Source organism: Protopterus annectens, chromosome 1.part0, assembly GCF_019279795.1.
Source record: "Protopterus annectens isolate FY-2018-M chromosome 1.part0, PAN1.0, whole genome shotgun sequence".
Lineage (NCBI taxonomy): Eukaryota > Metazoa > Chordata > Ceratodontiformes > Protopteridae > Protopterus > Protopterus annectens.
The window spans coordinates 1,290,076,552-1,290,102,567 of record NC_056725.1 but is presented as its reverse complement, the minus strand read 5'-3'; the positions used below and the strand labels follow the sequence as shown (position 1 = coordinate 1,290,102,567).

At 40.3% G+C, this 26,016-nt stretch overlaps 1 protein-coding gene across 1 annotated transcript in view; it reads left to right on the top strand.

The window, feature by feature from the left end:
- The window catches only part of LOC122797659 (cytochrome P450 2D15-like), a 685,649-nt gene extending 660,228 nt beyond the window's left edge, over positions 1-25,421 (top strand). Inside the window, exon 9 of the mRNA XM_044066203.1 lies at positions 24,879-25,421. Within this exon, the coding sequence (XP_043922138.1) occupies positions 24,879-25,057 (179 nt within the window). The 3' untranslated portion in view covers positions 25,058-25,421. The remainder of the gene's footprint in view (positions 1-24,878) is intronic.
- The last annotated feature ends 595 nt before the right edge of the window (positions 25,422-26,016 follow it).

The window sequence follows — 26,016 nt, the reverse complement described above, 5'->3', positions numbered from 1 at the left end:
AAGCCAGAGAGGCAGGATTTTGTTGGTTTGGACATGTGCTGAGGAAGGATGCTGAGTATATTGGGAAAAGGATGGTAAGAATGAAGCTGCTAGGTAAGAGGAAAAGAGGAAGGCCTAAGATAGGGTTTCTTGATGTGGTGAGAGAGGACATGCAGGTGGTTGGTGTGATAGATCAAGATGCAGAGGACAGGAAGAAATGGAGACAGATGATCCGCTGTGGCAACCCCTAACAGGAACAGCCAAAAGAAAGAGAAGGAGATGTTGTAATGTCAGTCTTCACAGGATGCCAGTGATTTGTCAGACATAACACAACTCCATGAGTAAATGACAACAAATATAAGGCACACATATGGTCAGTGTGCATAACACTGGACAGTTGAATGGCATGAGCTCAGTATATCACATGCAGTTCAACACACACATCTGCAACAGCAGTTTATTATGCAAATACCCTGTATAGGTCTCTCACATTTCTGAGACAATCATGGATATTATAGTTACTATATTAACATATGGATAGCTACAACATCCCAGTAGCTGACCTAGCAGTTTCACAGTCAGTACTGTTCAACACACACTCCAGTAGTAGCCATATGTGAGCCATCCTTCCCAGGGATGACTCAGGTGCCTGAGCTGTGATCTATGTCACTGCAGACAGACCTAGATGCTATGGCCATAGGTTCCGACCAGCAATATATCAGTACAGCAAGTCTTGTTGAGACATATTTGTTGAAGTTCCTATTTCCCGTTATTACATACCCTGTACTGTATTCCATTGCATGCTTACTTGTTTGACATACCTTTTTTTTCCCCAAGTATAGTTGGTTTGATTCTGGTTTGTGTTGTTTGGTTGTTTGTCTGTCTGTCTCTCTCTCTCTCTCCAAGATGTTCATAGGTTCATAGGTCCATACGCTGGTACTAGGCTATCAGCCCTAAGGCCTATATAAGCCTAGCTATAACAATTCCCTGGCTATTTCTTCCCACAGTATTTACTTCCCTGAACCCCTGACTAGCAGGGTGACTGACGTGATCCCTGGGGTGAATTTCATATCTCCCATCCAATAGTCAAGGTTCCTTTTGAAGAGGGCCAAAGAGGTGCTCTGCTTGACATGTATGGGCAGTCTGTTCCAGAGTCTGGGGAGTCTCTGGGTCAGGAACCTATTCCTCCAGCATGTTTTGTTCATTGTGAAGACAAGGTTTAGATCCCTGGAGCATGTGGCTCTGAGGGATTGGGATTTCTTTAAGTGTAGCATGTCCAACAACTCTGGGTTTGACATGGCCTTGTATGTTAAGCATAGATCGCCTCTGAGTAGACGATATGCGACAAGAGTATAGCTGGATTTTTTTTGGATGGTCAGCATAGGGCATCTGTTTAGGCCTGTGATTCATTTAGTGAGGTATTTCTGTGGCCTTTCCAGTTGTTGCAGATGTCTTGAGAGGTACATACCAAATGGGGCATTGTATTCTATAATGGGTCTAATGAGGGATGAGTACAGTGGGACAATGACCTCCTTTTTTTTGGATGAAAAGCCCTTAGTGATCAGGTGTGCCACATAGAAGGAGTTCCTGACTGTTGTGGTGATGTGGTTATCAAAGGTGAGACCACTGTCCACCTGTATCCCTAAGTTTCTTATCACACTTTTGTTGTTTGGTGTTCTGCCACCTATGTGGTAATTCATGGGTACATGTTTTTCCCAAAGGGGATAACTATACATTTCTTGGCTTTGAGCTTGAGCCCATGGCTCTGGCACCAAGCATCTGTTTCTGTAAGGCCCTTTTGTAGAATATCCACATCATTTGGGAATTCAATAATGGCTCCCAGTTTGCAGTCATCTGCGAACTTTGTTAGCCAGAGTCCCTTAGTTTTGCCCTGTACTTCAGAGAAGTAGATGCCAAACAAGAGCGGTCCCAGGACTGAACCCTGAGGTACTCCACTTGTCACTTGTCTGGAGCTGGATTTAGAGTCAGCTACTTTTACAGTGTGGGTTCTGTTAGTAAGCCAGTTGGCACTCCATCGAGTTATGCAGGGATTAATGTAGTTTATACATCTGTTTTGCATAGGGAGCAGCTTGCCTTTTGTAGGTAATGCTCATGAGCAGCTGATGGCCTGTGCACCAATTGGTGCCCCCACTTGCTAATTGCATGCAGAACAGCTGTGTTGTTATTCATATACCCAATGACATGGCAACACACTCCTATAATTGAGTACTTCATGTGGATGTTGCCCCTTTTCTTTACCTGTGAGGAGAACTTCATGGAGGTGTGTGAAGAACAACATCACAGAGGGTAGTTGGAAATACCTCTTACAATGAAAACTGTGGAGACAGCCCAACAAACTGGGGGTGAATGTTTCAAACACAGGGACAGAATGTAAGTATTGCAGTTATACAGCTGAATTAATTTTAGTTTAACAGGGTTTGTGTGGACATGGCTATTCTGTATAAGTTTAAGTCTGACAGTGTTATGTGGTTGACATAACTCTCAACTGTAGGGCTATCCATAGAATGGCCAGAGTTTGGACTCTTATGTTTGGTGTGTTCCTCAGGCATTTTTTGTCTTTGGAAAATCAATGGCATACTTTGGGGAGTGCAGTCAGTAAATAGTATCATCCATTTGTGTTTCTAACTTCATATCCCTCAGAAAAGATATGTTATAACAAACTCTATTAGACCAGCAACTGTCTCAGTTTATAACAGCAATATTTCACATATGCCCCTGTTTCTGGGCCTCTATTCCCCCAAGTATGTCAGGCTTTGTCCAGATGTCATGCAGTAAGAGGGTGGTAGGTAGGGTATATCATTATTTAGTGCCTTCATTCCTGATACCATCCCAGTGATGTATCAGACTGCCAGACATGTTAGGTGTAAGAGGCCTTATATATGAGGACAAAACCTGGACATTCTGTAGGACTCTGTACAGTTGAGAGGTCTATGTATTTCTGGTGATTGTTGACAGACTGTCAGGATTGTGTAGCAGTGTAGTGTGCAAATGTTATTTGGCCTGTGAAGGGAGAGGGGTAGATGTAAGTGTTATGGCTCCTTTTTATCTGACTGTGCATGCTTCTCCAGTTTCTGGTGGTCTATCGGCTGTATATGTTTGTAGGGGCAGACTGGGACATATTCCATACCACAGTCAGGCATCATACTGCACTGTGAATTGGGCCAGTATATGTAGGGGTAGTGTGCGAGTGGCAAACAAGATGTTTTTGTTCACACAGTCCTTATACTCTCCTATTCATTCGGCTTATATATACGTCACTGTAACTGTGGTGAAATTGGTTGTGGGTATGCACTTTCACACTGGTGTCTGTTTTTCAGTCCTGTTACAGCCCTGTAGTGCCTGATATATTTTCAAGCACATGTAATTCCCCCTAGCAGATTTGGGTTAGTGTTTTGTCAGTCTGACTGTAGTTTGGACGGTGCTTGATGACATACTTAGCAGCTGAGTGTAGTTTCCCTAATGTGATGTTATGCCCAGATATTTGTAGGATGTACTGTTGCCTAGCCCCCATAAGTGTTGCGTATTTCTGACACATCAGTGGGATTGATGTGAGGATTTAAGTCACTAACTAGTGAGAAGTAATTGAGTGTTGTGCTTGTGCTATTTCAGTCAATATATGTTAGGACAGACAGGAGTGTGTTACTGCAGCAACAGTGTCAGCTTATCTACGCCAGTATTTCAGATATGTCCCTATTTTCATGGCTTTCTCCCCCCCCCCCCCCGTTTGTTAGGCTTGGTCCAGATTTGTTGCACTAAGGGGTTGTTCTGAGCATACCTCTCAACTGGCTGGATTGTTTCAGAATGTCCACATTTATTGCTCATATTTCTGGTCTGTTCCACAGATTCATTATTTTTATTTCTCTGGTAAATCACTGTGATGATCCGAGGATTTCTATCAGTAAATGATGACATACATTTCATTTTCAGAACTCACATCCTTCAGAACACGTATGCTGAAACAAACCCTGTTACTCTAGCAACATTCAACATTTATAAGTGCAAATATTTAAAATATGTCCCTAGTTTTGGCCTATTGTGCCCCCATTTTAACAGCCTTTGGCCAGATTTCTCGCACTAAGAGGTTGAGAGGTATGGTTCTGAGGTATGACTCCACTACATGTTATGAGTGTGTATATATATATATATATATATATATATATATATATGATTTATATGTATATATATATATATATATATATATATATATATATATGTGTATATATGTATATCTCTATTTATATTATGTATATATTTTTCCATATATATGCATCTCCATACATATATACATGTGTATATGTATATATACAAAACCAATCTTTTCCCTACTGTTGAATGACTCTACTGCATGGTATGCTTGAGAAAGCATTATTCATCCCTACTGCTCAAATGGTGCAGTGGTACATTGCTACGACTATCGTGTACAGGCTCCAGGGTTTGAGACTTCATAGAGCTGATGATTTTGTTGCTAGGCAGAACAGTGGCTGATTGGGACAGAGTGATTAAAGCTGTTTTAAGTGGCTTTAAGTGGGTTTGTGCAATGCTAAGCAATGCCAACAGACAGTTAACCATACAGATGCTTAATCTGTGTTGGCTTCACTTAGTAACGGGGAAACTCATTTACTCCCGCTTACACCCCTACTAATATTTTAAAAGAAAAGAAAAAGGGGTGATAGGAAATGGTGAAAAAGGGGCATGCAGAGGGAAAAACAATATGAAAGATAGCTAGGGATGTGAAGGACGGGTGTAGGGAAGGTCCATAGCTGTCCATTTTGTATATAGCAATAGCTGTGCATTCGTACAGAATTTGGAGGTGAATTTGGACACTCAAACCCCAGAGAGAGGGGGGTGAGGACAACAGAAATGTGTTGTCAATTCAATTGGAGCGGATTACATGTGCCAAGTGGACATGTGTGCAAAATGGACAGCTATGTATGGGGCGATATTTTTTTTCAGGACAGATGCCCTTTTCTTTTTTTTTTTAAAGTGAGAGTGGGATGTTGGGGAAGGATTGTAGGTACATCTGGGGAGGTAGGTTGGGTAGGGAGACAGACAAGACAAACAAGACACCAGACAGCAGGTGGTATATGACACATGAGAGGGTAAACACATTTGATGGGGACAGTGGTTGGGAATCCGAAGCCCATGGACCCCCATATGGTTACAGTGGGACTGAGATCCCCACCCATGGGCAGTCACCACTGCATCTTCACAGCCCCAAAGGTAGTTGTGCTGGTGGCTGGACAGGAGGGGCAGCCTGCCCCTCAAGGTGCACTAGGTGGCCCTCAATCTGGCACAGCTGCTCTCCAAAATTAGATCTAAGGGTGTGGGCACCAAACCCTGGACCTGACTGTGGGTGACAGCCTCCTGTCGGGGCCCACACTCCCGGGGTGGAACAGGGCCCCATCCACTATGGCCGTTCCACTTGAAGGTGGTGCAGGGATAGCAGAAGAGGGAGATCCAGGTTGGTTCCCAGACATGCTGGGGCCCAGTGCCACGACCAGATGAGGTGGGACAGGTGGATCCACTGGGATCTGCCTTCCCAAATGTGCTATTGTTATAACAGCATGCATAGGTGTTCCAATTAACCCCAGAAAACAGATTTGAAACAGTTGCATAGCAAACAGAACACATGCATAAATGGAAAAATAGTATGTATCATAACAGCATGCCAGTAACATTGATGGCAACAGGCCACCAACAATGGTATTTGAATAAGGTATTTTAACATACAAGCAATCAAACATATTAACAATAAAAAAAACGCAAGTACCAGCATTAGTGTTGGAGCACAGCATACCTGGAGCATATGAGTAATAATTATTGATGCAGATGAGGGGTGGGGGAGAGACAGAAAATCCATTAATAACTGTTTATGCTTCTATTTTCCACAACAGTATTGATCAGTACTCTATGGGTCTGCCCTCACTTTACATCCACCTATGGCCATAGCTTCTGTAGTACAAATATACCTATTAAACTGTCACCCTGGAATGGTATGAGGCAAACTGTGGCAACTCTGGGTACATGACTAGAGGGGACTCATACATGTCAGGGTTACATATCTGGCACAGGAGGGGTACCCTGAACTGCTGTTATGTGAGTGTGCTACTGGCATACATCAACTAATTTCCTATATGTGTCCATGATTATTTGCAGCAGTGACCACTAGCTGTGACAGTGTGACACTTGAGAGACATGTATTGGGAACATACCTCTCAACCTCTTAGAGTATGACATCTGAACAAAGCCATACATAAGAATGGGACAAAGGCCCATAAATATGGACAATCTTTAGATATTGCTCTTACAAACTTAGAAACTTGATAAAATAACAGGTTTTGCATTTGCATGGCTTTTCTGATGGATATGACATCTGACACGTGTATATCTTATCATTATTTTCTAACTTCAGTCTATAATGGTTTGCCACTGATTTGCCATGACACCACTACTTTATGTAAAATGGACCAAAAATCTGAGACAAATATCTGGACATTCAGTGAATATCTCGTAAAGTTGAGAGGTATGAGTCAGGAAGGGTGCATAATGTATGTACCTACCCTGCTGTCATTTGCAGGCATTTGGTGGGACGATTGAACAGTTGTACACAGTTTATTAGTATACCCTTAATACAGCTACTGGCAACATTTACTTACCTGTAAAACCTGTGGGGAAAATATCTGTTAACACTACCTGACTGTTTTTACATTTATTCCTGATTCCTTGTGTGTAGATATGCACACAGCTTAGTACCACTCCCTGGATTTGAACCATGTCTGGCTGTGCAAAATTAATAACTAAGCTATATTTTATCACACTGAGCAACTGGGGAGCTGCTGGTTTGTGTTTCACTGGTTTCTCCCTAATAGTCTCTTGGTTAGACAGTCTGAACTTGTAATCCTGTGATGCATGCATGACAGATAGTTTTTGTACTGTGCATTACTCCTTTGGATTACTACAGTCTAGATAGCAAATGTTAGCACAAGGCAATGCTGCATGGAACACACGTTCATACTTTGCATATTACTATTCAGGGTTCAGAGCTTAGTGCAGTATATATTTCACATTTCATTTATATCTCGTTTTACAGCTAAACCATCTACAGTTTCTCCTAACAGCTTGTTCACAGATGAACCTCAGTTATTGTTTGCTGACACAGCCATATTTGCTGAGAAGAACCTGTATACAGTCTATATATGTCTACAACAACATACCATAATAAACACAACAGTTTTTAAGGGTTTTTATTGTACTTCAATATTTGTCAGTCAAACTTTTTTATTTATTCAGTTCACACAGTAGCAGTATACCTACTAGCAGTAAGCAATGTACTCCTTCTTAGCTATTTTAACAATATACTGCAAAATAGATTTGTACTCACCAGCTTGTCAGCGCAGCCTCAGCAGTCTGTTACCATGAGCTTCGATGTTCACAGCCCTCTCTGCTGCAGCTGTAGGGGAGAAAAACACACATTATGCATATCTGTCTATCACCTTCTTAGGCTAGTATTTGCTACAAACTACTTGATAGTGATACTTACACACTACTGGAGCATTCTGGGCCCATCCATCTTGGATCCACTGGTCCAAGAGTGCCCCTTCCTATGCTTTAGGTCATCATAATGGTGCCGTACCTGCTCACCAGTCCGAGGCATGCCAGTAGCACTGGTGAGGTCACATGCGAGATGATTCCAGGCCTTCACTTTGTATTGGGAGCCCTGGTACTGGCCCTGCAGTTGTCTCTCATCATGTTTTTTTACTAGATGTCCAGTCATGACCTTGGACTCCCAAATGCTCCAGCATTGCACCCGAAAGCGCACTCCCTCTCCTACTCTAGCCATTGTATCTACACAGATGGACTATAACAGATTATGACTGTATTCCCGCCTGCACCATTTAAATAGTGTGATATTCCCACCCTTTGCTGTCATTGGACCATTTTGAAAAGGTGAAGCTCTGCTAAGCAGTGCACAAACCCGCTGAGCCAGTTTTAACAATTCTTGAAGGGGAAGTTGTTGAGCACTGTTTAACAGTGCGCAAATCCACTTAGCTGAGCTACCTGCTGCTTAGCATTCACTTCTTAGCAATGGTTACACCTGCTAAGCGTAACTGTGCATTGCTAACCATTGCTCACTTTTCATTTCTTAAATATATCAGAATACTGACTTCAGTTATTAAGTGTATATGCTTTACTTTACATGACATCCCTCTATGTGCTTTCCTTACATTAGCAAGGGGTGTGACTATACTGTATGGTACACCTGTGTGTACATGGTTGGTTTCACTATAAATAAACTGTACATGGATTGTTTCACTATAAACAAACTCCTGCTTAAATTGAAACCAGGAAACAATGCCCCTGACAACCTACCCTCAGAATACCTAAAAATGTCAGCTCCAGCCATCTCCTACCCCATTAGCATACTCCTAAACAGGTCAATTCAGGAATCCTATATACCCACCATCTGGAAGAAAGCCTACATTCTTCCCCTACATAAAGGTAGTAATAATACCAATAGCTCAAACTTCTGTCCCATAGCTATATTATCCCCAATCTTTAAAATATTAGAGAAATGCATAAACTCCTAGCTCCAGCAATACCTATTAAACAATAATCTTCTATCTTCCTGTCAACATGGTTTCCATCCCACTCATAGTACTACCACTGCTCTCCTATCCTTTACAAATACTGTTAACCAAGCATGTAATGAAGGGAATTTCATCTCCTCTCTCTTTCTGGATCTGTCCAAGGCATTCAACACCATTTCCCACTCCCTACTTCTCTCCAAGCTTTCAGCTTTGAACCTGTCCCCATCAACTCTGCTCTGGTTTTCTAACTACCTACCAATAGAAAACAATCCACTAGATGGCTCAAATCTACCTCACCATTCCTTGACACCACTACAGGACATCCTCAAGGATCCATATTAGACACACTTCTTTTCAGCATATTCATTAATGACTTTCACTCTTGTGTCTCTAACAACTCAGTTATTCAATATGCAGATAACTCAACTATAATTTCCTCCTTCAAAACCATACCTGAACTATTCTCACACACACAGCAAGCATTCTCCTCTATAGAAAGCTGGATGACTAACAATCATCTCACACTCAACCCAAACAAAACCAAACTTCTTCTCTTCTCACCTAAAACAAAACACCACTATAAATAAACCAGACTTCAAAATCTATGCATTAAAGTAAACCACCCTAGAAATTGTCACACGCACACACTAATCTGCTAGGTGTCACCATAGATGAAAGCTTAACCTTCGACCAGCACATCCACAATAAGATAAAAAAGACCTCTCAGAAGCTAGGAACCCTCTATAGGCATAAACACTTCCTCAACCCTACTACCAAACAAACCTTGGCCACTACCTTTCTACTACCCTCCTTACTATATGGCACCCCCTTCCTCACTAACATTCGCACAGCCCTAGAAAATAAAATGGAAACCTGTTATAACAAAATAGCAAAGTTTGCAACTAATGCCACCCACTCTTCCCATCACTGTTCCTCACTGCACACACTCAAATGGCTTGAGCTACCTCAATACCTCACTCACCAGCAACTCTCAATAGCTCATAAGATTATCTATAAACCCCTTGACTGTTCAGCCCTTACCTCCACCTTAACTCAATACCACCCAAACAGACCACTTAGATCACAAAATGAAACATTGCTACTCATCCAAAAACCTGCACTCCCTGCCGGACACGCACTCTATTCTTTTTGTATTGCCAGACTCTGGAACTCACTCCCTACATCACTCAGAGTCATCAGTAATGCCAGATCCTTCAAAGATGGCCTCCATTCACATCTAGTTACCCAGTGGCAATGGTCCTGCTCCACACCCCACATTACCTGACCCCTTCCAAACTGCTCTATTAGCAAAATTGTAACCATACCCTATATAACTGTTTATCCACTGCTATGACTGCCAGACTGTTATGGTATTCAAAATGCAACTATTCATAGTCATGACTGCTACAACTTCAAACATACACAATGCCTGTATTTTTTAATTTGCTTTAACCATATTATGTTTTATAACCTCAATCTGTAACCTAACTGTATGTCTGAACCTGTTGCTAAGAACAATATTTTCTGTTTATTTGTTGTAAAGAAAAATATTTTCTGATTACTTGTTAATAAATGTCTATTTGGAGCATTTCTCCCCAGGCCTCCACTGAAAATGGGTTCACTCCAGCCCAGTGGACACTCCTGGTAAACAAATGTAAAATAATAAGATAAATAAATATGCACTCACACTTCCATTTTATACCAGCTATACTACCCTGGTTGACAAAAAACAATTACTACATAATTTCAGTTTAAAAAAATAATTTAACACTGCTTTCCCATATAAAACTAACTTGTCTGTCTTGGTACTTGAACCACAAATGCCTGTATGCAAAGATGGGACTCTAATCACTAGAATTGTTCAAACTCTCAAAGTAATCACTCTATTCTCTTTCTAAAGCCCTGCACTTACTCAGCTCTTATAAGGAAACACTAACTAATTAAGCACTACACCCTCCTTGACTTCTCATAAGTATTAGGCTCCCGATTGGTCCTTCCTGATCAAGTGAAAAATCAGTTCCCTTCCCTAATCTGATCAGTAAAAAAACAGTTCCCTATACTAATCTGGTATGTCCAGGGGTCATTTTCAAGGTTACTCTCAAGTCCAGCTGGTGACTCTGGGAATTTTGAGGCAATGTTACAATTGCCTTATGTACACAGACAACCCTTGCCTCCTTCCAACAAACTCTAATACATATGAGAGATGCAGTTACACAGCCAAACTGGAGGCAGAGCTCTCTCAACCCAAGACTGGCACAGTCAGTCAGGAGGAAATGGTAACCACCCACACCACAAATCCAGTCTCACACAGACCTATTGCATCTACATACCCAACACATAAACACACAAAAACATACTCGGAGGCTCTAAATAAAAATCTGCCTAAACAGCAAAGACCTCCTAAGCAGATATCCAAGCAACAGCCACCCCTCAACAATACCCACAAATCACATATCTCACAAAATCAGTGTGCCTCACAGTCACAGCCCTTAAGGCCAAACAACACACCAAATACACTTGTTATAGGGGACTCTATTGTCCGGCACACTGACGTCCCGCTCACCAGACTGAACAAGGAGAAGGTCACTGTAAGCTTCCTGTCGGGCCAGGATCCGCCACATAATGCAAGCACTCAGGTCACTCCAAAGCAAGTACAAGTATGACTCCATCATTGTCCCTGCTGGTGTGAATGACCTGAGATGTACCTCCCTGGACTACATGAAAGAGACATAGAGGAGCTCTCTGACCATGTAGCCCAGGCTGGTATGACCCTGACCTTGAGTAGCATCTTGCCCTCACCAAGAATGATGCCACAGTATAAAGACAAAATGATCAGTTTCAACAATTGGCTAAAGTATTAGTGTCATTCAAAGGGGATCCAGTGTCTGTCAGCCTGGGATGACATGTTCGACAAGCCACGTTGCTTCGCTAGGGACGGCTTGCACCTGTCACCCTTAGGCTTTTGTATACTGGCCAAGGCTCTTGCCACCCCCATAGTGCCTTTTTTAGGCAAGGCTCAAAGGACAAACCCACCTCCATAGACAACCCAAGGATAAAAAAAACTCAAGGTAATGCTACTCAATGCCAGAAGTCTAAACCTCAAGATACACGCACTCAAGGCTCTCCTCAGTATGGAGAAAGTCGATGACTGTGCAGTAACAGAAACCTGGTTCAAGGCTCCTGAGAGCACCCCAGCACTACCAGATTATAACTCATACCATGTGTTTCGGCTCCAAAACTTGGACCGAAGCACAAAAGGAGGGGGAGTATCTATATTCATCAAAGATACCTACACCTCCAGGTTAGTGGCACTGCACGAAGCATCGGAAACCATCCCTGTACAACTAACAGTGGGCAAAACTGCCTTTCAGTTTGTAGCCTGCTACAGAACACCCTCACTATTACAGGAACCCCACTTGGCATTCCTGAGAACACTGGAGAATATGAAGGTCTCTCCAAACACTATGTTATTGGGTGACTTCAACTACCCAAACATTGACTGGGAAAACTACTCAAGCCCAAACACCCTCACCCAACGGTTCCCTGAATTTATAAACTCTAACGCAATGGAACAACTGGTCACCACTCCCACAAGAGGGAACAACATATTGGACCTGATCATCACCAACATGGAGACTCTACGTTCCACACCAGAGGTAAACCCCTCATTGGTAAGATCAGACCATAAACAAATTTCCCTGGACATCCATATCCCATCTCCACCCCCAGCCAAGGAAATCACTGTAAAGAATTTCTCAAAAGCCAACTTTGCACTTCTCAAGACTGAGGTGGAATCCTTCAAAGCCCCTGGGCCAGAGGATAATACAGCTCAATCCGTAGAATCTTTTACAAATGCATTCTATGAGCACCTGCAGGAATGCATGGATCATGCTATCCCAAATAAAACCAAGATTCACTCCTCCAAAAACAGGAGACCAGTCTGGTGGACCCCGGCCATAAATAAGCTATACAACAGAAGGAGGAAGCTTCTACATGACAGAGCAAAATCCCAAAAAGGCAAGGCATCTCTGATCAGTATTAGCAAGAAACTTCGATCCTTCATAAAATCATCAAAGGCCAGTTTTGAAAGAAAAATTGCCCTAGACATTAAAGATAATCACAAGGCCTTCTTTAGTTATGTCAGAAACATGGGCGGAAACTCCCAGATATGCTCTGAATTGTTGCATAACGGTACAAAATATACCGAACCTACAGACATAGCCAACATCCTGGCAGACAGATTCAGCGCAAACCCCCCCTTCCCCCCCAAAGGAGCAAATGCCTATCCCAACTGAATGTAACCTCCCTGACATCACAGATGCACAGGTGAAAGCTGCCCTTTCCAAAGCAAAAAACACAGCATCTATGGGACCGGACGGTGTCCCAGGCTGTGTCATACACGAGCTCCAAGAAGAACTGAACCCTCACATTAAGTCACTGTTCAAACTTAGCCTTACTACAGGATATGTGCTCAAATAATGGTGCACAGCTACAGTGGTCCCACTCCACAAAGGTGGTGCCACAACGGACCCTGGAAACTATCGCCCCATAAGCCTGACTAGTCTGGTCTGTAAAGCTATGGAGCGTATTATCATGGAACTCATAAACAAAGACACTGGACCCTACCCAATTCGGCTTTGTTAAGGGCAGATCTTGCCTCTTAAACCTAGTTGATTTCTTTGAAACAGTTACCAAAGCCATAGATGAGGGCAAGGTAGTCCACACAGCCTACCTGGACCTCGCAAAAGCCTTCGACACAATACCCCACTTGGGCATCATAAATAAGCTTACCAGCTTAAATATCAACCCCTATATCACAAGATGGGCTGCAAACTGGCTCAGAGATAGAACCAACATGGTCAGAATCGCAGATGCCATGTCCAAATCCAAACCAGTTACAAGTGTCATCCCACAGGGCTCAGTTCTGGGACCTCTCTTGTTCAGTATATACTTCTCTGAGGTTCAGGCTAACACGGGGGGGTTATGGCTGACATAGTTCTCAGATGACTGCAAACTGGGGGCCATAATCGAATCTCCAGCTGACACAAGCATCCTCCAAAAGGGTCTCACAGAGACGGATGCTTGGTGCCAGAGCCACGGCCTCAAGCTAAATGCTAAAAAGTGCATAGTCATCCACTTTGGGAAAAACAAGGTGCCCACAAATTACCACATAGGTGGTAATCCATTAAGTACAGAAGAAGTAATTAGAGATTTGGGGACCAACGTAGATAGTAATCTCTCCTTTGATAATCACGTTGCCAAAGTGGTTAGAAAGACCTTCTATATAGCCCACCTTATCACAAAAGGGTTCGCATCTAGATCAAGAGAGGTCATTGTGCCCCTCTACTCGTCACTCATCAGGTCCATAATTGAATACAATGCCCCTTTTGGGATGTACCTTACCCGACACCTGCAGCAACTGGAGAGACCCCAAAACTACCTCACCAAGAGGATCATGGGCTACAAACAGATGTCCTATGCAGCTCGACTAAAGAAACTCCAGCTCTACTCAGTTGCTTACCGCCTACTCAGAGACGATCTATGCCTGACGTACAAAGCCATGTCAAACCCAGAATTAATGGACATGCTCCACCTCAAAAAGTCCAAGTCCCTTAGAGCTACATGCTCCAGGGACTTAAACCTCAGCACAAAAATAAATAGGACATGCTGGAGGGACAGATTCATTTCCCAGAGGCTCCCCTCACTCTGGAATAGAATCCCAATTCATGTTAGACATAGCCCCTCGCTGACCCTCTTCAAGCAAAATCTGGACGCGTGGATGGGAAATCACAAATTCACCCCTGGGATCTCTTCTGTGTCCCTGCTAGACAGAGGCACAGTAAACTAATCTTAAAAGGGTACCTTCTGTGACCTACTTTACAGAGGCACAGTAGGCTAATCTAATAGGGAGGCGGAAGCCAAATACACTCTGGCTAGGCTTATAAATGCCCTAGGGCAGATAGCCTAGTATCTACCTATGAACCTATGAACCTATACTATCTTGGCTTGGGAATTTTAGCTGTATATTTGTATTTATCTCCTATGGGTTGTTAAAGCTATGGTAAGCGAAGGACCATAATGAGCACACCCGCTTAGCTACACCTAAACATTCCTTAGCTTAGAAAAAAAATATGATATTATTATTATGTTATATAGTGAGTATTGAGGTGTTCTGACAAGTCATTGAGTCACTAAGGACTGCAGTCAGGAAATAATGACATACATTTGGCTTTCAGGCTTCTATCCTTCAGAGATTCATGCTAATACATATCTTGTTTTCTATCAACTTTCTAAGTGTATGAGGGAAATATTTCAGAAGTGTCCCTATTTTTAGTGTTTTGTCCCCCCATTATTTGTGCCTTTATCCACATGGACTGCTGTCAGGGAATATTGGCATACATTTGCTTTCAGACTTCTATCCTTCTGTAATTCATGCTAATGCATGACCTGTTTTCTTAAACTTTTTAAGTTTGTGTGGGCAATATGTATGATGTGTCTCTTGTCAGGGTTTTATCCCCCATTATTTGTGCCTTTGTACACATTACCTGCTTTAGCTGGTTGCGAGGTGTCGTACGGCACTTTTACAATGCAGGAGGTGTGCCATATAACCTGTCACATATCCCTTGCATTGCTTAACTGCTGTCGTATGTATTTCAGCGTCCGCGGACAATGAAATGATCATTTATTTCATTTCACTGTTTGCAGACACTGAAATACTGGCATAATATTAGAGAAATTCTCTAATATTATGCCAAATCATATTAAAAAGTGCTGTATGGCACTTTCTGGGTGCGGGGGGCGTGTTCAATGTCCGTGCACTACTCGAACACGCCCCCTGCACTTGTTCACGGTTCGTGTCCATGTAGGTTAAACAGCAGCGTGCCTTCATTAATATGCAAGGCGCGCTGCTGTGCTACACGGACATGAACCACTCTGTGCAGGAATAGCACTATTCCTGCATGGAGTTTATTGAATCCCAGGGTATTTGTCTGTATTCATGTGCAGGATACTTTTGTCTCAGTTTCTTCCTCTCCTCAACTCCACTTCTTTTTCTACCCTTTATCTCCTATGCCAGGCAAATGTTATACCCCATTTGTGGATAATTCATAATTGTTGATCCTGAATAGGCTATGACCATTTGACCCCTTGACTCATTTGCCACATCCCTTATACTACCCAAGTAGCTGCATTCATGCAGCCTTCCTTGTCCATCTTGCTTTTAGATAAACCCTTTCATTTGTTCATCTCCACACTATAATCTTCCTCTGTGTATTCTCCCTGCAGCCATTCTATTTTTTGTTGTTGGACATTCTCCTTCACACAATCTTTCTCTCTTTTTACTCTTTCTTCTTCACACCACTTCCTTGCCCTAACACTTGTTTAAGTAAACATATCCAGTTTCTTTTCTATGCTACATTGTCCTTGGTTTATCTTCCAAATCATTCTTCCCTTCCATACTTCAAAATGTTCCATTTCCCTTCTACTTCTTTCTGTATCTACTTTCTACATGTAGAGCTGGTCCCAATCTTTAGCCTGTTTCCACCTTCTTTTCAGTCTGTTGCTTCATTTCTATTTCTGTTATCTCCAGATCACATCTGTACATCATTCTCTTTCATTTAATGTTCTCCTTGAATTTCTTTCCAGTTTCATCCAAGAAGTAAGTCTGGCTGAAGCTAATCTATTCTAAATTACACTATTAAATTATTTGTACAAGTGGCATAGAGAGATAATACCATGATTGCATCCTCGGTGACCCAAGCTTAATTAGCACCTCAGGTGCTTGATAGCACAGGTACGGAGGATGAATATGCATATCTTGGGGAGAGTACATGAGCAAAGAGGCATACATATGCACACAGGATGATTTAAATGATGAGTACTGGTAGAAATAACTGTGAACTACCCCACATGGGTGAAAAGGGGCACCCTGTTGACAGCAACCCCTTGCAGAAGTTTAAGTTGTCTCAGCACTGATATTCATTGCAAACCACTCATCTAAGTTATCATTATCTGGCTGTGGGTGGTGGGTAAGTCTAAAAAGAAGTTTTTGGGGTTGGGAGGATGGCCTAATGGTTAAGGTGTTTGCCTTAAAAACACAAGGTGCAGGGTTTGAGTCTCACAAGGAATAATTGGCTAGGCTTACAATAGCCCGCAAGGGCAGTTAGCTTAGTACTAATCTATGAATCTATGAAAACAAATAGTGAATTATCCATGATGGCCGCCTTAATGATGGTTCTTCTTCATCAGCCCTCAGCCCTGGTGGTGTAAAAATAAATAGGCCAGTTGGCCAAAAAGGGGATGATGATTCTGCAGTCATTAGGAGCAAAGTAGAACAAAAAGAAAACTATATGGCATGATTGTTTGGATGCAGTTACATGCGCTAACCCTAAACCTGTTTCTGCTCCTAACCCTAACATGCATCTTAACTTAAAAAAAGCCCTTCCCATAATGCTAACACTACATAATACAGCTCAGACACGCATACACACACACACACACGCATACAAACACATAAACTAAATCTATCCCCTAATCCTAACCCTAAACACATACACTCACACATACACAACCACAATCTATCCCCTTGCCTGGAATATTGACAATGTAATACATTTGCTCTGAGACATTACCTCCCTGCATCCAAATTAAAAACAATGTTTTTGCAAGGGGGTAAGCCCACCTGAAACTCCCTGCTAATTAAATATACCAATTAAGTATATCAACTCCAAGATTGCATAATACAAAGGAAAGAGCATATTCTATAACTCAGAAAATGAATTTGAACACAGAGAAATGAACAGCACTACAATATATTTGTGAATTAAATTTGTCATAATGTTGTTCATTTCTTTGTGTTTGAATTCATTTTCTGAGTTTTTATTTCATTTATTTGAATAGTGTGGATTTTTGGAGAGGTTTTAGAGCATATTTCACATCCACAGAATCATACCGATCTCATACAAAAGTCGACAGCTTTTCTATTGACCAACTTAAGCAGGCAGGAAAGCTATCACCTAAACCACAGTTGAGCAACTTAACAGCTCGTGTAGGTGTGTCTGTGTGTTTAACAGCTTGTGTGTGTGTGTGTGTGTGTGTGTGTGTGTGTGTGTGTGTGTGTGTGTGTGTGTGTGTGTGAGAGAGAGAGAGAGTGTGTGGGTATGTGTTTTAAGCTGAAACTGAGAAAGCAAAATTTTGATTTCTCTTTGTGAAGCCTAGCAGAAATTAGCTATCTGGTTTATCAGAAGAACTGGAAATAGTACTTTTTTTTAAGTTAACAAACAATAGCAGTTCAAGGTCTTCTTAAGAAAATTGCCAGATCAGACTTCTTAATGAATAAATCTGATTTTCCCCAGTTCATCCTCCTTGCTTTTGTTGTATTTGTAAGTCCAGTGATTCTTAGTTGTCAGCCCTTATGTTAATTTAATGTCAGAAGCCCCTTTTACTTCTATAGGATTCACTCCTATTAGTGATCCTGACAAGTTCATACTTTGAAGGCACGCCCTTAAAATAATTAAACTTCATTTCCCATCCCATTCTATCCTTAAACCTGTAGCAAGTTACATTCCCTAATACCTAAACAATTAAACTTATTTCGCAGCTCATGTTTAACATCTCAATTTTATATCAGTACAGAGTATTGTCCTGTAAAGTTGCCGTGAGCAGAATAAGTAAAAGACATACTTTGTTTTAAAAAGTAAGCATATTACAAAATTTACCAGTTAAGTAACCTTTTTGATAAAATTTAGCTATACTTTGATTAGTAATACTTACTACTTAGAATTTTATGTGTTAAATATTAAATATCTTACTTTACATTATGTATGGAGGTACTACATGGCCTTTTAAAGACTTAGATGAAGGTTATATTAGATATCCAAAGGACTGGCTCATATTCACATAAATGCACCTTTTGTTGAGATTAAGTATCTATGACAAGCCTAAACTCTGAGCAGCACCACCACCTGTGACAACACATTCACATTGACTCCCCCCAACATACCCAGAGGTTCTGAAGAATACATCAAGAACAATTAAGTTCGACAAACCAAGAAACTCAGATGTAACGCAAAACACAAATCCTAAAATTGCAATGTATGCAAAGCCTTGCAATTGCTTCAAGCACTCTGCAATGGTGTCCTAGTTCATAATGCCCTTACTGGTTACTAGTGTGTCTCTGACCTATTGACATATCTGTCAACCTCTTAGAGAAAGAAATCTGGATAAGGCCATAAATAATGGGATGACAAAGGCCAGAAATATGGATGTTTAATTATTGCTCTTAAAACTTAGATAGTTGATAGAATAACAGGTTTAGCATGAATTTTCTGAAGGGTAAAAATGAGTTTCAGTCCTCAATAACTTAGAAACAGGCCAAAATATGAGGTAAAAATCTGGATATTCTTGTAGGTATGCCTACTGAAAAGCAAGACATTTGGCCCTGCATCCAAGTGTGGTAATCAAAGGGTGGACCCTATGCTAATTAGGTCCATTAGCATCCTGATGCACTATTCAGAAGGGCAAATGGTATAATAGGGCGATTTATAGATACCCATACTAGGTAGTACACATAATGCATCAATGAAAACAGCAATTTAGTCATGTGCACCTGTGCATTTCAGTGTTAGAAAATATGTGCAGGATGAGGGAGAGCGGCTAATCCATAGAAGTAATGCACTGAAGTCTGAGTGTGTGTGGGTATCAGGTGTGTGTGTGTTATAGTTTGTGAGTGGATTCTGTTAGTGTATGTGTGTCAATACTTAGTGTGTGTGTGTGTGTGTGTGTGTGTGTGTGTGTGTGTGTGTGTGTGTGTGTGTGTGTGTGTGTGTGTGTGTGTGTGTTTGTTTGTGTGTGTGTGTATTTTTACTGTGTGTATGTGTGTAGGATCGTGAATGAGAAGGGATGCCTGTGTCAACATAATGCATTGCCCATTAGTGCTAACTACACCAAGACATGCAGATTAATACACACAGAAGTTAACTACAATTCAGTGTCATGTAAATTAGGTGATATGAGGTCTTCCCTCATTGTGTCTAATGTCTCCTTGGATTTGATTGTACAGCATCATGGATACTGGGTCTTTTTCCCACAGCTCTTAAAGCAACTGCTAGGTTTCTTTCTGTATCCTCAAGTATGATTATATGAGACAATGTGCAGCATTTTGTTTTTGATAAGAAAAGCATTACTTTCACAGGTACTGTCAGTAGTGCTTACAAAATTCACTGCCACAGAATCATTGTTTAAGCAGTGAGCACTTGGCTAAAAAAATGTTTCACAATCTCTGTCAGAAGCAACACTAAGCAACTGAAATGACTCTGACATGATTTAGATGAAAGAAAAGGTGATAAGAAGAAGAACTGTACAGTAGTTTGCCCTTGATAAAAGCATTGAATGACATTGCTTTTGCAAATATTTTCAGAAGTGTTAGCAATCCACTGAAAGTGATTTTACATGAGCTCACCTGAAACATTCTTGGCTTGCACTTTATGATCAAGGACCAGTAATTTACAATATTTTGTGCTTCATAAAAAATTGATTTTGAAAAGTATTGTTTACTTTCAGTGAACTTTACTAGATTGCACTCTGCCACAAACTGCCACAAGCTGCCACAGATCCTTTCTTTCCTCTTCCACTGACTTTTATTTCAACTCATAAATCAGACTGAAAGTAAAGAAACATGAAAATTGCTAAAGTGATGGTACTCGTGATATCTTTGTTGGACACGTGCCTTTCACATTGAGGACAATTGACCTGTATAGCTTCATATTACTGGACAATGGCTTACTTCTGTCCATTGGAATGGTAACAATACATTGTCCTGTGCATACACAGTAGGCTGATACAATAAATCATCACAATACTAGACAAACAATTAAATGAATAGTGGAAGTTTGAGTGTCCACTTACTCACATGCCAGCTTTGATGCAGGGCTGCATGGAGTACTTTTCATCCCCGGCACCAGTTCACTGAATGTAGTAAAAATATTTTAAACTTTGCTGGTGGATTAGAATATTTTATCAACCTGGTAAAATAGTCACTCTTTTCTTGTTATACTATGCTTCCAGCTCCAGACCTTAGTTTAAACTGTAAGGTTATGTAACACTCCTGGTAATTAGGTTACCTCATCTACTTCAAATAGCACTGACTCTCATGCATTTCAGATTAATACAAATGTTGAAATTGATGACCATCTCAGTACCTGTGCAATTTTAATTAGGAGGTGCAATTCCTTAGCGGGTGTTATGCACATGCATGTCCATGGCATGTATGCATATAAACTGATCCAGAGTGGGATACACAAAACAGCTTTTATTATACACTGAGGAAACAAGTGTCAGTAAGAACAAAACTGAATTCCCTAATCTTACACTATGAAATATTTAATGAAACATATGCACGAGATGACTACATATATCATTCATCAGTTTATTCTTTTACTGTAACTTTGAGCTTGAATAACTGTGTCCCATTTATTCTTTAAGGATGTCATAAATTAGATAATTACTTTAATTGTTGATGATGCCTGTTGAATAGGGCTATATGTGATTTGTATAGACTTTCTTGAAAGGTCATCTATTGGGTGATTTTCTACTTTAGTAATAATGTGACTTTTGATGTATATTTTAGGGTATTTGGTAAGTTTCTGGTTATTATAAGATTTGTTAGCATTTTAGTTTAGTTCTGTTTTTTGCTAGTTTAAGACTATGCAGTTTACTTTTTATGATCAGGTCCTTTTTTGCCAGAAATGCATTTTTCTACTTGGCACATTTCTTGATGTTTAAGTAACTTTTGTTTAAACTAGTGTAAAATTTGGAATCTAGAAGTCTGATTTTTTGTCACACTTTCAGAATTGTCTTCTGTCTGCTGATGTACTCTACATGCATATGGGACTTGCGTTTCCACACATGCACAGTACAGCCGTGAGGAGCAGGGAAGCAATGGAGAAGAGAGAATCTCCATTGTTGCTGTTTTTTTGTTTCCAGTTTAAAAAATGAGGTTTTAATAGGCACAGTGCAGAAATACATGGAAAATATGGTAGGTTTCTGTTTCTTTAGTTTTGCAGAACATACCAGACTTTTTCATATTTTACTCTATTCCCAAGCATAAACAAATAGAAAGTGTGGATACTCAGTGGTACTGCAAAGCTGGCCTCTTTTACTGGTATATGCTTAATTTACAGCAGGTACGCTGGTCGGGCTGTCCAGTCAACATGCATGTTTTGGAATATTAATGATCTAAGGTTAAGAAGGGATGTGATGATTAGTGATCAGCAGTATGGTTTCATGCCAGGAAAGAGCACTGCAGATGCGATCTTTGCTCTGAGAGTGTTGATAGAGAAGTACAGAGAATGTCGGAAGGAGTTGCATTGTGTTTTTGTAGACTTAGAGAAAGCATATGACAGGGTGCCTAGAGAGGAGTTGTGGTATTGTATGAGGAAGTCAGGAGTGTCAGAAAAGTATGTAAGAGTGGTACAGGATATGTACGAGGGTAGTGTAACAGTGGTGAGGTCTGCGGTGGAAGTGACGGATGCATTTAAGGTGGAGGTGGGGTTACATCAAGGATCGGCTCTGAGCCATTTCTTATTTGCAATGATGATGGACAGGTTGACAGACGAGATCAGACAGGAGTCCCCGTGGACTATGATTTTTGCAGATGACATTGTGATCTGTAGTGAGAGTAGGGAACAGGTGAAGGAGACCCTGGAGAGATGGAGATATGCTCTAGAGAGAAGAGGAATGAAGGTCAGCAGGACTAAGATAGAATATATGTGTGTGAATGAGAGGGAGGATAGAGGAATGGTGAGGATGCAAGGAGTAGAGGTGGTGAAAGTGGATGAGTTTAAATACTTGGGGTCAGTAGTTCAGAGTAATGGTGAGTGTGGAAGAGAGGTGAAGAAGAGAGTACAGGCAGGATGGAGTGGGTGGAGAAGAGTGTCAGGAGTGATTTGTGACAGACGAGTACCTGTAAGAGTGAAAGGGAAGGTCTACAAGAGGGTAGTGAGACTAGCTATGTTATATGAGTTGGAGACAGTGGCATTGACAAAAAGGCAGGAGTTTGAGCTGGATGTGGCAGAATTAAAGATGTTAAGATTTGCACTGGGTGTGACGAGGGTGGACAGGATTAGGAATAAGTATATTAGAGGGTCAGCCCAGGTTGGAAGGTTTGGAGACAAAGCCAGAGAGGGACGATTACGTTGGTTTGGACATGTGCTGAGGAGGGATGCTGAGTATATTGGGAAAAAGATGCAAAGGATGAAGCTACCAGGCAACAGGAAAAGAGGAAGGCCTAAGATAAGGTTTATGGATGTGGTGAGAGAGGACATGCAGGTGGTTGGTGTGACAGAGCAAGATGCAGAGGACAGGAAAAAATGGAAACGGGTGATCTTCTGTGGTGACCAATGGGAACAGCCGAAAGAAGATGATGATATATATATATATATATATATATGTCTTTATATGCATATCTATATCTATCCATCTCCCTCTCTGTGTGTGTGTATATATATATATATATATATATATATATATAAATACACACACACACACACGCACACACACACACACTATGTGTGTGTGTGTGTGTGTGTGTGTGTGTGTGTGTGTGTGTGTGTGTGTGTGTGTGTGTGTGTGTGTGTGTGTGTGTGTGTGTGTGTGTGACTGTGTGTGTATGCCTGTGTGTATACATGTGTTTGTGTGTGTGTGTGTGTATATATCTATATATATATATATATATATAGATATATATATATATATATATATATATATATATAAACCCTACATACAAATTAAACAAAACAGTACACACTCACATCAAATGCACATAAAAGTTACGAATCGAACAGCTCATTACTGAAAACACAATATATTTAAAAATAAATAAAAAAGTCAACACAAAAAGTATACTGTGAAACCACAGTCACCCTGTATTAAATTGTTTCTTTAATAATATTTCAATAGTACAGTCATTTACAATCCCTTCAAAATGAATGCTTTAAGTATTAAAACGGTAAGATTATTAAAAATCCCAAATGTTGCACACTAATGAAAATAACCAGAAAATAATGGCTACATCAAATGTACTTTAATGAAGTTTTAATTAAAAGAAGTAAAACATGATTGAAAAGCCTTAAAAAGCAGCATAAAAGCATCAGCTGGGAAACAGCCTGCAGCTAAGTACACAATACAAAATACTGCAGAGAGGGAAGTGTTTGGGTAACTTACTTCATTCCTCACACTCTTAATTATATACAGTAACTCCACAGTATACAATGGCTGGTGCAGAAGTCAAAAGTTGTTACACAACATAAGGTTGATAAATGTTAGATTCCCCAACTTAAGTATTCAACCAGAATAGCATTCAACAAAACTCATTAAAAATAATGTGTGCAAATCACAATTTTCAGCACCTGAAGAACAAAAACAGTATCTGGAATGAGATTTTACATTTTTAGTTGAGATTTATTTGCAAAGATGAAAATAAAATTACTTCATTGCAAAAACTGTGGAGAATAACCGAAAGAATAACCGAAAGAATCCCAGTCATGAATGCAATGTTGGTCTGTTTCAACAGAAAAACGTAAGTTCACAAAGTCCAGTCTGTTTACAAGAATGTGAATAGTGGACATAAAGCAGAACCTTGTCCAATTTTTCAACTAGTTCATCCACAGAGCTAGATGCCACATTTTAATGTCCCTCAAATGCATAATCTAAACATCTTAGTAACCTGTTTAATATAATACTTTTCACATGGACAACTCAGAGCATATACAGCACCGGAATTATAACATCTTCGATGTTCATTAACAATCATTCTATTATTACTAGTATTGTGAATTGTCTTGTTATCTCTGTATGGACAAACACTCAAAGCCCTACAGACAGCACTAGAAATGCATAAGAAAACATTATTAGGAACCATGGCAAAATTTCTATAAGAAATAGATGGACTGACAGTTAATTTTGCAGGCAAAAGGCCACCTAGCAGCTACTAAGACCTCTTGAATTTCCTTAAAATTCACTACAGCTGTACTAAGATGTAAGTATGAACTTTCATGGAGTGTTCTTTAAATATTTGCCATCATTTAAAATGTAAAATGGTTAACTTATTAAATGTGCTCACACACACACCTAAAAGAATTGTGTTGGAGTGTTCAGAAAAGTCACATATTTTAGAATACTTATTTAGCAGTGCATATGGACATTTATTTAGTTATGCTATTGTAGCTATGTATGCCCATTTCACTCTATAAGTGTTTTATTCTCATCTTTTTTAACAATTTGCTTCACACATAGGTCATCGTATATGTCTAGGAGAACAGTTAGCACGAACAAAGCTTTTCATCTTCTTCGCAGCTATGATGCAACATTTCACCTTTCACCTTCCAGATGGTGAACCAAAACCAAGCACCAATGGATCTTATATGGTTATCTTGAAACCTTGTCCCTTCAAGATCTGTGCAAAACTAAGATAATCGTTTATTACATATGTAATATTCATAATGATATATATAGCAGAGCAGGTACCCTTTAATAAATAAAGGTTACTAGAGGTATTACCATGTTTAAATAATAATGTTCAACAATGAAAAAGCTATTTTACTAACAGCATGATGACTAGGGCTGTGAAGAACATTTATACCAGAATATAAAAACATTTAAACATGATTGATTTGAATAAGTTCTTCTGAAAGGAAAGAATATTGGCAAAGTCAACTTTACAACCTATGAACCTATGAACCTATGAACATGAGTTGCTGTCTAGGAATGTTGTGATAATCACTGAGCTCACTTGGAAAATGATACTGACTCAATTAAATAAAGGAATGTGAAATCCTCCGGCCAAGTGATTGTTCTTATTATAGGGCTTCTGAGCTGCCAGTCTTGGGGTGTTACATCCAATAACTGTGCTAGATAACGTGAGATATCTGTAACATGATGTTGTCACAGCTATGCCCTAAAAGAAAAACAGACATGGCAGTCTGACAGAATATATGAGAAAAACTTTCTCTTATTTTAAGGTTTAGGATGGCATTTGGGCTGGCACTGGCTAGATGCTGTCAGTTTGTGGGTGGATCACTGTTTGATTGTATTTATGAAAAGAAGAAAAAAACATACAAACTAAAAATATATCAGAAACTGAGATGTGGTACATTAACAGTGGTGAGTTCAGACTGAAACAAGCTGACAGACATCAAGGTACTAAATAGGAATAAAAAGTTATGTACATAATGGGTGTGTTCCTCTCTATGCAGACTTTGCTGGGAGTATCAGCAGCTTTTAAATATTCACTTTGCTAATAGTCATTAATCTCAATGGATGTCCTAAAGCAGAGAATATATAATTGTGTCTGGTGCTACATTACGTGTAATGATCTGATACACAGTTTGTGTGATAAATCTAATCTTGAGAAGGTTGCTGGAGATGATTCAAG